The sequence below is a fragment of the Nelusetta ayraudi genome, unplaced genomic scaffold, assembly GCF_046127955.1.
Source record: "Nelusetta ayraudi isolate G7.1 ecotype Tasmania unplaced genomic scaffold, CSIRO-AGI_Nayr_v1 ptg000092l, whole genome shotgun sequence".
Taxonomy (NCBI): Eukaryota; Metazoa; Chordata; class Actinopteri; order Tetraodontiformes; family Monacanthidae; genus Nelusetta; species Nelusetta ayraudi.
Window position 1 is genome coordinate 354,623 of NW_027466142.1, and position 14,541 is coordinate 369,163.

Here is a 14,541-nt window from a genome sequence, read left to right on the forward strand (position 1 = left end):
TCTCCATGAGATCACCTACTGATGACATAAGCTGACTGTGATCCTGAAAAGTCTGTTTCATAGTGTTTGAGATGACAGGAAGCGTCTGTGATTGAGTCAAATTGATGTAGATTAAAAAAATATACTCCTTTTAATCGTAGCTCTGGATTAGAGGAAGTGTGTGTGTGTGTGTGTGTGTGTGTGTGTGTGTGTGTGTGTGTGTGTGTGTGTGTGTGTGTGTGTGTGTGTGTGTGTGTGTGTGTGTGTGTGTGTGTGTGTGTGGCTCAGCCCGCCCGCCCGCCGCCCAGCTTCAGAGACCTGGGCAGATGTGGCGCCTTAACAGGGTCGCTGAGCAGCAGCTGTTGTTGGTCAACAAATAGCTTCAACATGCAAACCGTAAAAGAAAGACAGAACAAATTTTCCCTTTTCCCATCCACATGTTGTGTTTGTGCACTTGGATGGAGGATCTGTTTCTAAGGGGGGGGTGGGATAAGAAATCCATCACCACGGTTTCAAACTCTTCCCTGCCTTCCTTTGAAAGGTCTCGTCCGTGCGTCCCGAGCTCCGTCTGAACCAACATCTCGTCTCTGCTGCTTGTTTTCGTGCCTCTCGCTGCCTGGGAGGACTCCAGCTCACCATCAGCTCCTCACATAAACACGCAGAGCGGCACAGACTTCCTCCCTTTTTGATTCTGTCTTATTTTCGCTGCCCGAGCCGCTGTTATCAAGGATGTTCGGCGGCCCATGTTTCTCAAAGCTGCAATCAGAGGTTTTACTTCTGGCCAGCGTTGCCGTGCAGTCACTCCCACACGGCCCGGAAAACAACCCGACTCCGACACGAGAAGTTTGCCTTTCCTCTCATTTCCTCACTGGAACTCTGACTGTGAGTTGAGCCAATTCCAAATGTATAGGCTCCTTCACAGGTGCTACACTCTGCCCATGTTTAGAACTCCAGTCGAACAGCCTCACATCGTGAATTGTATTTGAAAAATCCAAAAGAGCTTCAAAAAACAGCCTGTTTAGCCCTCTGTTTACAGTCCTGCGCCCTGGACATTCCACTTGTTTAGGGGATGAAGATGAGAAGGTCTCAGCTTGTTTGGGGGTGAGGCCACAAACCCTGAAATATTGGTGAGGTAGCAGTGCCCTTTGTGACATCACCAGGGATTTTCCCAGAGCTGTGTGTGTTCAAAACCAGCAAACTGAACTGAAACTGGCACTTTCTTTATATTTGGAAGCTGATTCATTTTTTAGACTTTTGGCTATTCTTTTCTTTTCCTCTTGGGAGCTCCAGCTCTTGGTGACGCTGTGTCTTTAAGTCTCGGCACGCCGCGGGTCACGCCGCTCTCTGATCACTCCCGATTATCCTGCTGTTTGTCGCCTTTGATCACAGCAGCTCAGCCGGCTTGAGCGCTCGCTGGTGTCGTTCTCTTTAAAACCCCCTGAACCTGAGATACACCGAGCAGGAAACCCATTCGATTGACTCCAAAGGTTTTTTTTTTTTTTTTTCCCCCCGTAAGCAGCCTTTTGTTCGTTGGAGAATGAGTGAAAATCCCTGGTGCAGCAGAGCTCAGATTTGTTATTTCCATAGCTTCCTTTTTATTCACTGAGCAGCAGTTTGTCATGGCTCTGTCAGAAAGGCAACAAAAACACTTTAACAAGGGTTTTCAACAGGCAGCTTCTGAGTTTCCTGCATTTGATTCCCGCTGATTATATCAATGCAACATTAGTCCCAAAATACTTTTGCTTCTTACTAGTTATGGATATAATTCTGGCAAAAAAAAGACCAAACAGAGAGCTTTGTGGATGAAATTTTTCGATTTTCAATGCATTGCAAATCACATGACCTACTCGACAGTTTGTTCTATTTATTCATTCATATTTGTTGCTGTTCAACATTTGATATAAATGTCTCTAAATTTCCTTCACCAGTGGTTTCTAACAGTAATCTATTTTTATTCTGTCAAAAACTCCCCAGAAATGAGGAAAGTTGGTCCTAAGTTTTCTGTTTGAAGTGTTTTATAAGACAAAGGGCTCTGACATTCAACTGTCTGTGATGTCACAAAGGGTACCAGTTTTGCAGGAGGTGAGAAGGAGTGTTTTTGCCACATGACACGGTGGAAATTTGACCCTCTATGATGTCACCAGGGGCACCGGGCTGTCTTTCGGGATAATTAATCTGTACCAGTGTCCTCTAATGTGACTCTGTGTTGTGTGTTTGTGTGCAGCTGGTGCTGAAGGGCTGATGATGTGGTGTTAGGATGGAGGCTCCTGAGTACCTGGACCTGGACGAGATCGACTTCTCTGATGATGCAGTGGTGAGTTTCAAAGGCAAACCAGTAGATCAGATCATGCAAACTTGTAATTCCGCCTTGAACTTCTTTGTTATTTTTTGAGTTTTGAGCCTGCGGTGTAAACTGTGTGTCCGTGAGGAGTTCCCACAGGCGTTGTCCTGATCTTCTGATCTTCAGATTTCCCAGTCTGCCTGCTCTCCACCGAGTGCTGATGGAATTAACTCATCTCTAAATATAACCACTTTGCACAGCTGCCGAACTGCTGTGTGCAATTAGTACCTTGCTAACGTACCCCTCTTGTTTTTCCCTCTTTTGTTCTCACTGGCTCTGCAGTATTCTGTGACGTCCCTGAAAAGCATCCCAGAGTTGTCCAGGAGGAGCGATGGCCAGGCGGAGGAGAGACAAGGTGACTGAGCACTGTGATAAATGTAAAAGCTTGGCGAGGTGCTCCTCTCTTTACTAATTCACATGCGAGATAAGTGCACTGGTCTGTGGAAAAATGTATTAATGAAGCCACAGAGTCCCAAGAGTTCTGTGATCACAGAATAGTGCATCGTGAATCTACCAAGGAGTCGATGGTAATTTTGACTGAAGACATGTTTCAGAGAGAAGGCGGGGGTGGGAGTGGGGGATGGGGTTGCAGAGTGGGAGGGGTTAACTCTATACCAGACAACACAAGTGTGTTGAAGCTGCTGCCCAAAACGACTGCAAAGTTGGCAAAAACAACAAGTTGTTTAGCCTGATATGCAGACCTGAGCAGTTTCCAAATGACTTCTAGGCTTTAGGTTATATGTTGCTTTGCATCATGGAATAGATAATGTCTATCACAATTTGCAGGATCACATGCAGTGTCATTGTCATTTGGAAAAAACACCATAAAAAGTAAAAGAACTGGAATCCAATCGGTTAAAATTGGACAAACTGACTTTCCAAAGAATAAGTTGCAGTTTCCTTCACTGCGTGTTACTGACGCAAATCTCTCTCCTGTGTCTCTCCTGCAGCTCCGGCCATCAACTGGAGTCGTGGTGTTTCCTCCCACGCCGGCGGCGGCGGCGGTGGAATCAAACCCACGGGACTCGCCGAGGTCCACAGCAAGTTCCGGCCGGTGAAGAGGGTTTCCCCTCTCAAGCACCAGCCCGAGACCACCGAGCCCGACTCGGACAGTAAAGTCCAGGGTCGGGGCGAGCTGGGCGAGGCCAGCAAGGATGAGCCCAGCTCGGACAAGCCCAGCCAGGCCTCCACGTCCGCCGACGGGATGGACGGGAAGCCCAAAGCCCTGGGCGTCGGCATGGTGGGCGGGACCAACGCTCAGGTGCTGTTCGGGGAGCTGGAGCACTACGACCTGGACATGGACGAGATCCTGGACGTGCCTTACATCAAATCCAGCCAGCAGATGTCCACGCTGCCTCGCGTGCCCCACGACAAGCGCTCGGTGACGGGGAGCAACCTGGGCGGAGGCACCCTGGAGAGGAACCGAGGGGGTTTGAAGAACTCGGCTTTGACCCACAATGAGCCCCTGAGCCTGGGCAGCAACAGTGGCAGCAGCTCTCAGACTCCGGTACGAGCGTTAATCAGCCAGTGTGGACGTTTCTGCATCGGGTCAGGTGGAATTTGGATTAGGATTTATTTTTGAAAACAATCAGGGACAGAGGATTTTAATAACACATATGCAGGATTATAGCTGGTGGCTATTTTCCTTTGTCCCCTGGGCAGGTTGTTTTATTAATTAATTACATTTACATTTAAACAGATGAACATCAGCTGTTTGAAAGTGGCCATCATGTATCTCCTCAATCAGAAAAGTGTCTTGTTTATAGTTTCCGTCTATCTTTTTTACAGTATTGTGTTCTGTCGCCGGTGAAGTGGTCAGATCTGAGGAAGTCCAAGTCCATGGATCCAGATCTCCACCATCTCCACCGTCCCTCGGCTGTGGGCGGAGCCTATCAGCCGGAGCTGCTCTCCTCCGGCCTCCTCAGCAGCTCCTCCTCACTCTCCTCCTTCTCCGACGCAGGTAGGACTGCAACGCATGTCCGTATCTCACCTTCGTCTTTTCACCCGCGTGTCACGTGACCCTCTTCAATGTCTTCCAGACAAGCTGCTGTCCGCTCGGGTCTATCCAGACCCCCCGATCCAGCGGCCGGGCCTGGATTCTCAGGGAGGCTCTGGCTTGATGTTCCCCCTGAGTGGGTGCAACATGGGCCGGCAGGAGAGCTCCAAGCCCTGGGCTGCGGGAGTGGGTGGAGGAAGCAGCGCCACCTCCGGCGCCACTGCACCCAGAGGGTTCGGAGGAGCCGTGGGGGAGGTGGACGAGGAGACCAAGAAGAACCAGAACATCATCAATATTGTCAGAGAGGGACAGATCTCACTGCTGGTGAGTGAGAGAGCGGAGCTCCAGCACGACTCTGCTTCTCACCAGCTGCGTTTCCATGATGTTTTTCCAAAATAACAATCTATAATTTCGACTAAGTACTATTGCGATTTTTGCAGGTGTTTCCATTGAATGGTATGTAGCACATAAACCCTAATTCTTGTCAAATCTCACGTGACCCCGTACTGCTGACGAGCAAATGTGAAAAAAGTGTTTCCTTGGCACTTTTGCGATATACCTCCATATGGATACATCTGAAAAACCACCTCAGGAGAGCGTCAAAACCTTTTAGCCATATTTCAGAGGATTTTCCAAGTTTAGGTGTTTCCATGACCAGTTTTCTATTGCCATATTTAGGACTTGCGCAATTCTAGATGTCATGGAAACACAGCCATTGGCTCCTTTGCTGATAAACTCCTCCTCTTCCTCCCTCCTCCCCCAGCCTCACCTGGCAGCCGACAACCTGGAGTTCATCCGGGACGAGGACGGCAACAACCTGCTGCACATCTCTGCCTCGCACGGACACGCCGACTGTCTGCAGCACCTGACGTCGCTGATGGGGGAGGACGGCCTCAACGAGCGCAACAACCAGCAGCTGACCCCCGCTGGCCTGGGGGTGAAGGTCAGCCGCTCTGGCATGTCGCTCACACGCAGGCGTAGAATCGGCTGCTGGCAGCGCGTCGGTGATGTCATCGAGTGCTCAGATGGCGCTCCTTGATTTTAAATGGCAAGCAAAGTCTAAACGGGATCAGCTGCCTTGGCCGCAGCTGGATGTTCAGAGTGAAGCGAGTGTTTCATTGTGATTCAAGACCATGCCGTCTTGCGCTGGAGACACCAGGCCGCTTCAGTGGCCGCCAGACATAAAGTGTTGTTGTTTGACGACACGCCGGACAGCTGCATCCTGATTGGCTCTTAAGTCGTTTATTTAGTCTGTTATTCTTAGCCAGATAAATAGAGTGACATCATCCTTGACAGTGAACAGAGCTTGGTCAGTGTGTTTATAAGTGTGTGTGTGTGTGTGTGTGTGTGTGTGTGTGTGTGTGTGTGTGTGTGTGTGTGTGTGTGTGTGTGTGTGTGTGTGTGTGTGTGTGCGTGCTTTCACAGAACGGTCATTTGGAGTGTGTAAGGTGGATGGTGAGTGAGACTGAGGCCATTGCAGAGCTCAGCTGCACCAGAGAACATCCCAGTCTGATCCACTACGCTGCCCGCCATGGACAGGTAACACACACACACACACACACACTAAACCTCACATTTTCCACTTCATTCTCTTTATGTTCCTCTCTCAAAAAAAAAGATCAACATTGGAAACAAATGTGTTGAATTCACCTGTAAACAGCATTAGAGTTGAGCAGTAAACTCATCCAATACTGATGCTTCTGTTTAGCCACTGAACCGACCAAAGAACTGAGGGCATCAGTTTTGGAAGTGGTTGGATGGAAGTAGTTCATCGCTCCTTTCAATGAATATCAACTGAACCGAAGTAGCTGCCATTCCATGGCAGTTTTTCACAAAATGAAAGCGATATTTCCATTTGCCATATTTAGGTTTTGCGCAACTCTTGGTCCTGGAAACGCAGCTAGTGAACTGGCTTTGCTTCCGTTCTTCTCACTGTGGTTCGTGTCTCTCTCACTGTGTCTCCAGGAGAAGGTCTTGCTGTGGCTCCTTCAGTTCATGCAGGAGCAGGCCATCTCCCTGGACGAGGTCGACCAGAACGGAAACACTGCCGTGCACGTGGCCGCCCAGTACGGTCACCTGACCTGTATACAGGTACGGTCAGAGCAGCGAGCTGCCACCTTCTCACTCACACGGGGATTCAGACGCCAAGCGGCCTTTTCATCCGTGTCCATGTGTTTCTAGTTGACATCATGCAGACAAAGCTTGCAGCACAGCATCAACGTCACCTGACACTCAACACTGACTCACTTACCGTCACTTTAAGCTGTGTATCAGTGTACTAATTTAGGTTACTGTCTGGCTTCTAATCAAGTTGTGTTAGAATCAGACGGCAGACATGTTCTCCAACAGTGGGAGCAGATTGTATTGACTGCTATGAGGTGGCGCACCCTGCTGACGGAGAGGCGGATGTTATTAGTCTGGTCTGCTTCCTGTCGGCTGCCCAGGCTGGCCGTCCAAACACTGATTAAAGTTATGATGTGTATGACCTAGAATAGCTCCGATTGAGTAAAAATGATGCTGATGAAAGAATCGAGTATCACGTCTTTGAAACCCAGACTGAAGTGCAGTCATTGTTTATTGTACATGGATGATTTTGTTATGACTTTTTTTTTCTTAGACTCTGGTGGAGTACGGCTCCAACGTGACGGTCCAGAACCAGCAGGGGGAGCGGCCGTCCCAGAGTGCCGAGCGGCAGGGACACACCACCTGCGCCCGGTACCTGGTGGTGGTAGAAACCTGCATGTCTTTGGCCTCACAGGTGGTTAAACTCACCAAGCAGCTCAACGAGTAAGTTCCCGCAACGGCTCCTGGCTACTAGAACTGCTGAAACCACCGTTGCTCTTGAATGGTCGGCCTCTAAAACTGTTTAGCATCAGAGAAATAATGTCGAAACTGTGTATTTGAGTAGGTATCAGAATGTGGATCCGCTTTGCCTTTCATCATTTTGTCATTATCATGTTGTGTCTGTGTTTGTTGTGCAGACAGGCGACAGAGAGGATGACCCTGCAAAAGCAACTGCAGAGGCTGATGGAACCCAACAAGGCGGAAGGGACTCCGTCCAGGTCTCCGAGGTAACACACACACACACACACACACTCACACACAAACTTTTCACCTTCACCACGTCGAACGTAAAGGATCATCTTCATTTTCCTCCCTGGCCTGCAGCTCCCAGCAGCCCTCGGCGGAGGCGTGGCCAGAGATGATGCTGACGGCGGAGGACACCCTGGGTGACGGTCAGTGGTTGGTGCGTCAGGGAGGGGTGGGCACCGAGTCGGTGCTGCGCCAGCTGCTGGGGAAGGACGTGTCGGAACCGCTGTGCTCCAGGGAGAGGCTGCCGCAGGCGGGCGGCCTGAGCAGGGACGGCCCCTCGGCAGCCCGTCGAGCGCCGGGCCTGGTGGAGAGGAGGGAACTGAAACTGGCCCGACTCAAGCAGATCATGCAGCGCTCCCTGAGCGAGTCCGACTCGGACGGCTACCCTCCAGATGAAGGCAAAAACCAGGCGGCGGCGGCGGCGGCGGCGGCAGCGGCGGCCACCACAAACACGCACAGACCCGATAGGCCGTCCCACCTGCCAATCACCGAGGAGGAGCCCATCTCCAACCACCTCAACCTGATGATGGGGAAGCACCTCCCCTCCTCCGCCTCCAGCTCCACGGCTGAGAGGAAGCTGGCCTTCTCTCTCAGCGGCTCCAAGTCGGTGGACAGCATCGGGTACAACCCCTCCCCCACCTCCAGTGACCCGGACGCCGCGGACGGCCGAGCGGCGGACGCCTCCGCCGACTACCACGACGGCCAGAAAGTCGCCACCAGCCCCAAGAGCGCCCTGAAATCGCCCTCGTCCCGCCGGAAGACGTCCCAGAACCTCAAACTGAGGGTGACGTTCGACGAGCAGGTCAACAAGAGCTCCGCTCAGGAGGCGGTGGCGGAGCAGCCCAAGGAGGCCAAAGGGCATCATGGGAAAGAGAGAACTCCGACAGGAAGCTCCGAGTGCAAGCGGCCCTTCGGAGCTCTGCGCTCCATCATGGGGTCGCTGAGCGGGAACACAAACCACAACAACAACAGCAGCAGTAGCAGCGGTGGTGGTGGAGGTGGAGGTGGTGGTGGTGGTCAGCCGGCTGGTCAACACTCACCAGGCAGGAAGTCTGAAGGTAAAAACAGCCTGGGGGGAGGGGGCGGAGCCAAGGGCAAGAGCAAAAGCAGTAACGTTTAACCAGTCGGTGCCTCACGGAGGCCAGAGAGCACATAAGAAACCAACCAACCACTAGAGGGAGGCAGCCAATAGGAGCAGTGAAGAGGAGATGAGCCTTCATTCAAAACTTTACATTAGAAACATAATGTGACATCAGCAGAACTGACTCTTTAAACTCACTAACTCAACGTCCTGTGCTTCTTTTACTACCAGTGTCATTTGATCATGCAGTTTGTTCCGGGGTCAGACAGTCTTGTGGTGAATAAATACACACAGGAGAAAGTATTTCTGATGCTCGTGCAATCATTTCTCTTTTCAAAATAGTTGTTCCGATTGACACACTACGCAGATTGCGACGCACTCGCCTGCTAAATGGATTGTGCGTTGACAGTGTTTTTTTTGTTGTTGATCAAACTCAAATCAACATTAGATCAGAATGTGAGTCCAGAAAGACTACAGTCGTGAGATTTGTGCTCAAACATGAGATGATTTGATTGTAAAACTCAAAACTGTTGTCTATCAGGAGTAAACAAGAGCTCTTTGTGTTTGTGCTCAAAAATATTTCAGCACTGAAAGACTTTTATGTGAGGAATTCTTCTGTGTGTGATTTAATGATTCCGAGACATTTCTGACCTCATGGTTGAAGGACAATACATTGTCTCTGTCTCTGTCTGGTTTTTGTTTCTTGTTTTCTCGGTGCTGTTGTTCAGAGGCAAGAGGAACGACGAAGAACAACCTGTGTTTAAATCAAACTGTAGCAATGAAGGAATTTTTTTAAATATTTTTTTTTAAATTTGGCCACCAGCAAAGATATGATTGTTCCAGCTCTTTAACTTTTTCTTTTCCATTGGAAGATTTTACATTGTAGGCCCAGTGTGTAACATTTTCAGAGGCATTTAATGGTATGGATTGAAGTGTAAAATACATTTGCATGTTGTTGGTCCAGTCCAACAGATTAAAGTTGGCATTGTTTGCAGTATACTTTCTTACTGCTACATGCTCCCAAATTTGACACACTGGGCCTTTAAACAGTGACAACATTGAACATTGCTACTTTTCTACCCTCAAGTCGAGTATTTATGTTAATGCACACAGTCAGTATTGTTTGAATTTCTAGAAATGTGGTTATATTCAAGCACGTGATGGACGTGTACCAGCACAACAAAGTAGTCTTTGAAAACCACTGTATATAAAGTATTTATCTATTAATATTATTAATATTATTTCTCTTTTAATCATCTTTTTTTTTTTTTTTTTTATTATCTATGCAGTATTCTTGGCATGAAGTAGACTCTTTAGTGGTGTGATGTGTGGATGGCGGTGAGGTTGTGAGGATGCTCCCACTACAGTGACAGAGACCCAGGAGACCCAGGCTGTGTGTCTGCAGCTTCATCCAGAGTGACACTCACTGGCTGATGACACTTGGCCAAACCTTGTCGAGCTCTGACCTCATTTTTAATTGAGCAGGTATTTATATTGTCCCCAATCTGGCGATTATAAATGAGGTAACGGTTAACTGCTTGGCTCGTCCAGGTTATAAATATTAGTAATGACTCCGGCAAAATGTTGGAAAGGACTCTTTCGAACCATGGGAGAGGATGTTACATGTGTCTCTAGCACCGCCAAGAGGCTCGGGGAAATATTACATCCTTTGCCATGTGGATGTTACTGAGAAGCTCTGCTTCTCTGGCTTGGATCTTTTGGGGGCAAACCGGATCCTGTTTGCCACTCGCCTGCTTTTTATGAAGACTCCTGTTCACCATTTCTCAGTTTACACTTTTTTCACACTATCTTGGAGGAAGGAGTTGTGAAGGAGGATTCACTTGCCTGTGTTAGTCTCTGGTTCACATCTGTGGCTGCAAAGGTTCACCTCTGTGGTTCCAGGCTGTCTCAGTGCGCAGACTTCGCAGAGCCTCTGGCTCAAGCAGTATTTTTTTTTTTTTTTTTTTTTTTTTTTTTTTTAGGTTGTTGTTGGGAGTCATTGATGTCATGATTATAAATCATTTGCTTTGATTGATTTGTGTTGTATTGCAGTGAAGTCACAGAATGTCACGTGACATTAGAAGGCGTAGCGGAACAGGGACATGGTCTTGCTGTGAGACAATCCTCAAACACATCATTTTAATTCGGTTGTTTGTTGTTACCTTACATTTAAAACAGATTTTCTCAACAACAAAAAAAATGTTGTTTTTGAGACAAAACTGTTTCTGCCAAAGGACGGGAGTGGTTCTGTGTTTGTGCTCACTGTGAGAAGCGGTTGTGTTGGCTGGTCAGTGCCGTGACATCACAGGATTTCAGTTGTGTGTCAAGATGAAACCAGTGGAGGTGGTGTTGTTCATTTTCTCTTTTCTTTTTTCTGTTCTTCTTTCTCTTGATTTCCTATATTGGACCAGTATTCACATCGTTGTTTTTCATGCCAGTTATCCCAAACACTTTCTCCTACTTAGCCCTGTGTTTACAGCCAAAATACTCGGCTTTAGCTTCCCGCTACAGCTGAAGCTTTGTCCGATCTTCTGCATGTTTGAAAGGTAGAGCCGGCCAAACACCTGGCTGGGGGGTGTCGTCACTCACCTGGGAGAGCCATTGGAGAGGTTGCTGTGTCCTTTGTGACATCAGAAGGGGCTAATTCCCACAGCTGTGTGTGTTTTAGCACACACTTTCAGAAAAGTGGAGCAAGCAGCAAAAGTAAAGGAAAGACGTTTCTCATTTCCAGACAGTTTAAAGCGCGGGTGAAATTTGAAATTTCATTAATTTTTTTTTTTAAGTGTGTGTGTGTGTGTGTGTGTGTAGGGAGGGCGACTTAATGTTCTGCACAGCAGAACACAGCAGTTACAATGGCATGTAAACAACTGTGTGATTTGTTTTTAGTGCCAGCACGAACAGTATTGAGGCTCTGTCATCCCTGCAAGGTTCCACTGACGTGATTTTCTTCCTCAATTACACGCTGATGACTGTCAGTTTACAAATCCACCAGCACAACAGCTTTTTGCCCTGGGATCACTTTTTACATTTGCAGGCTGCATTACCTCAGACTCTCGCTCGCTGTCACACAGTCAATGATCCGTCGGTCTGAAAATTTGGTTTATTTCATTTGGAGCGTCTTCATTTCCTCACGGCCTCGTCAGGCTGAGGGAAGGTAGCGCTTGTCAACAAGTCCAAGCTTCATTTTCCCCCGAGGAGACGAGCTGAAGTTTGCTTGTTACACCTGTTTGTGGTATTTTAATGAACTCCTGGATGCAAAAAAAAAAAAAAATGCAATATGAATGAATGTTGGATGTGTCTCATCAGTCTAGATTTTTTTTTATTTTTTTTTTTATTGACAAGCGTGCACAAAGACGGCTTCCCTTCTGTCTTTCTGTAATTGCAGCTGTTGTAAATAACAAAGGCATTGAAATAAAGCGCACAGACAAACTTCATTGCTCTATTGTTGTTGTTTTTTTAATTCTAAACAAATTCTGAGCTTTGTGTCAACAGGGGGATAAACTAGTCAAGTCACATTCTTCATTAATTACACCTGCTAAAATGTAACTATTCTCAATTTAAAATCTTTAAAAAAAAAAGTCAAACTAACCGGCGTTTTCTTGTGTCTTTACTTGTGTCTGTCAGTGAACTAACAGAAACGAGAGACTCCCATCCTCTGCCTCCTCTGCTGCCTTCCAATGATTCTAGAAATCAGCCCTTTGTGATGTCACAAAGACAACTGATGCCTCAATCAACACCTGGCTGGGGTGTGGGTACTAAACCCACACCCCAGCCAGGTGCTGACTCCTCTCTCTCCTTGTGTCTTTCTTTCACAAACACGTGGAGGGTCCTGTAAACAGAGGGCTAAACATGCTGTTTTCTGCTGAATACACACAGCCAGTCAAATGAATACTGCAATACTGTACTGATTTTTGATTGGAGAGTTCGAACATCAGAAAATAAGTGGTTGCAGTTGTGGTTCAAATTGTTCAGCCCGCAGTTAAAGGCTGAATCGGAGCTGATCGATCAGCTGAAAGCATCGGATCCCAGAACCTCGAGTGACCTCCAGCCCATAAAACCAGGTCTGTCCTCTCACTGGGACCCACTTCCCCACTTCCAGAGGCCTCCTGCGGGCGCCGCCCCCGTCCCCTGGCCCACCCCCGCGCGCATTGCGTGACGGAGATGGATGCGGCGTGAGCATTGCGCTCTGTGGTAATTTAACAGACGATACGTAGCGCTGGCGTGTATTCATTTCCGCGCAGCTCGGCCGCATCAAAAACAGCCACTTAACGGCGGCGGGATTTATGGCGTTCTTCCAGCAAATTGGCCTTTGATGGTTCCCACGCAGGGGCGGCGGCGTCCCCGCGGAGCCTAATGGTGCAGCGCTCTAATAGCGTCCCTCAATCACGGACGGCGAATATGAAGCACGAGGCCCCCGGCCCCGGCCGGCCCACAATTAGCAAAACAACAAGGCGAGATGTGAGATGGAGAGGAGCGGCGAAAAACGTTAGCAGGAAACTCCGGTTCGTCGGGATCTTCCCGCCCAAACGGCGGCAAAAAACCTGAGCTATTTGTTTTCTCCCTCCTCCGTCCCTCCTCCCCTCCGCCCTGCTTTTCTTTCACGGAGGGCTTGTAGAGGGGGTGGGCAGTGGGAGGGAGGTGCGGAGGGGGGGGTGAAGTTAAACTGATAAATTAGACCTCATTTATTGGACAAGAGTTTGAGTCGATACCCAGGGGCCCCCGCTCCGCGGCGTGGAGCGGAGCTGCAGGGCCGCTAATTGGTCAGCTTTGTGCAGATGGAAGGGGGGGTGGGGGGCAGGTGGGGGCGGGGGAGGGGGGTGAGTGAGTGGGGGCGGGGGGGGGTAGGAGGAGGGTGGGGGTGGGGTTCAAGGTGCCGGGCCAGGCTGGCAGGGTGGACGGGACGAGTGGTGCGTTTGGCCGGCACTAATGCGCGCACGCACACACGCACACACACACACACACACACACACACACACACACACACACACACACACACACACACACACACACACACACAGAGTGAGAGAGAAAAGCGTCTGTCTCGCGGCAGACGTCTGCGGCACACGCCACGAAAATGGACGAGACAAGCGCTTGATTTGACAGCCGGGGCGGCCTGCCGGGCTGGACGGGTGGTGGTGGTGGTGTGCACGAGGAGTCATGTATAGATTTTTGTGTCTGTTGTTTTGGCTTATTTGTGTGCTTCTTTTACTCAGTCAATCAAATTTAATTGACACCGCTGGGCTGGCGCCGGGGCCCCCACTGCATGCTGGGATGACAGGCCTTTAATGCCAGCGAGGGCAGGAGAGGAGGTTCTTCTGCCTCTGAAGGATGTTAACGCGGGGTTGGGCGGGGGGTGCGGTTGCGGGTGACAAATCCTCGGCCCGTCAGCGCCATTAATTGATGTAACAACGGCGATGATGGATACTAATAAATACAACCTTTAAGGGGAAAAAAGCAATTAGACGGCGTCCTGCTCGAGCTGCCGAGCGGCCGAGCGAGCGAGCGAGCAGGCGCGGCTGATAAACACCATTCGTCTTCGGCCGAGGCCTTCGGAACGACACCGGCCACGTTTTGCATGCCGATCAAACGCCACATTTGCATCTCACCCTCAATAAGAGGGAAGACAGCCAGCCGTGCGCCCCGGAGCCTTGACGGACGAGCCTGTGGGTTTGCTGCGGCCCCTCGGGGGTCCTCACCGCCCTCTGAATCACAACATCTTCAGATTCTCCCCACACCTCCACCTCTTTTCTAGGATATGAAATTTGTCGACCGTCAGGCGTCGTCGTCAGCCAACACGTGGCCGCCGACGGTCAGCGGGGAATCAACTGTTGAAACTTCCAATTGAACAAATTTAGGTGGCACCGATGTTGTCGTTGTCACAGATTGAACGACATACAAGCCAAGGCATCGGAGTACATCATGTGCCAGTATGTGTTTGGATTGGTTACACAGAAGCGCTGATACTACTGTTGCTTAATGACCTCTCTGCCCTCTGGCATGTATGCAGAAACCTGGGACAGGAAAAGTCCCCGTGCAGCTCCAGAAAACAGC

General features: G+C 49.4%; 1 protein-coding gene across 1 annotated transcript; it reads left to right on the forward strand.

The window, feature by feature from the left end:
* Positions 1 to 2,201: 2,201 nt before the first annotated feature.
* On the forward strand, positions 2,202 to 8,793 carry sncaip (synuclein, alpha interacting protein). Its single transcript, XM_076047070.1, has 11 exons — positions 2,202 to 2,293; positions 2,603 to 2,675; positions 3,271 to 3,827; positions 4,109 to 4,280; positions 4,360 to 4,640; positions 5,080 to 5,259; positions 5,742 to 5,855; positions 6,282 to 6,407; positions 6,934 to 7,103; positions 7,298 to 7,387; positions 7,485 to 8,793. Exons 1-11 carry the CDS (start codon positions 2,237 to 2,239, stop codon positions 8,527 to 8,529), a joined length of 2,865 nt encoding a protein of 954 aa, XP_075903185.1. The 5' UTR covers positions 2,202 to 2,236; the 3' UTR covers positions 8,530 to 8,793.
* The last annotated feature ends 5,748 nt before the right edge of the window (positions 8,794 to 14,541 follow it).

Excerpts from the sequence above, each read along its gene's own strand:
- sncaip (XM_076047070.1), top strand. The coding sequence starts at position 2,237 with ATGGAGGCTCCTGAGTACCTGGACCTGGACGAGATCGACTTCTCTGAT. Across the intron at positions 4,281-4,359 it reads CTCCTCCTTCTCCGACGCAG|ACAAGCTGCTGTCCGCTCGG; the intron begins GTAGGACTGCAA and ends AATGTCTTCCAG. Across the intron at positions 6,408-6,933 it reads GTCACCTGACCTGTATACAG|ACTCTGGTGGAGTACGGCTC; the intron begins GTACGGTCAGAG and ends TTTTTTTCTTAG.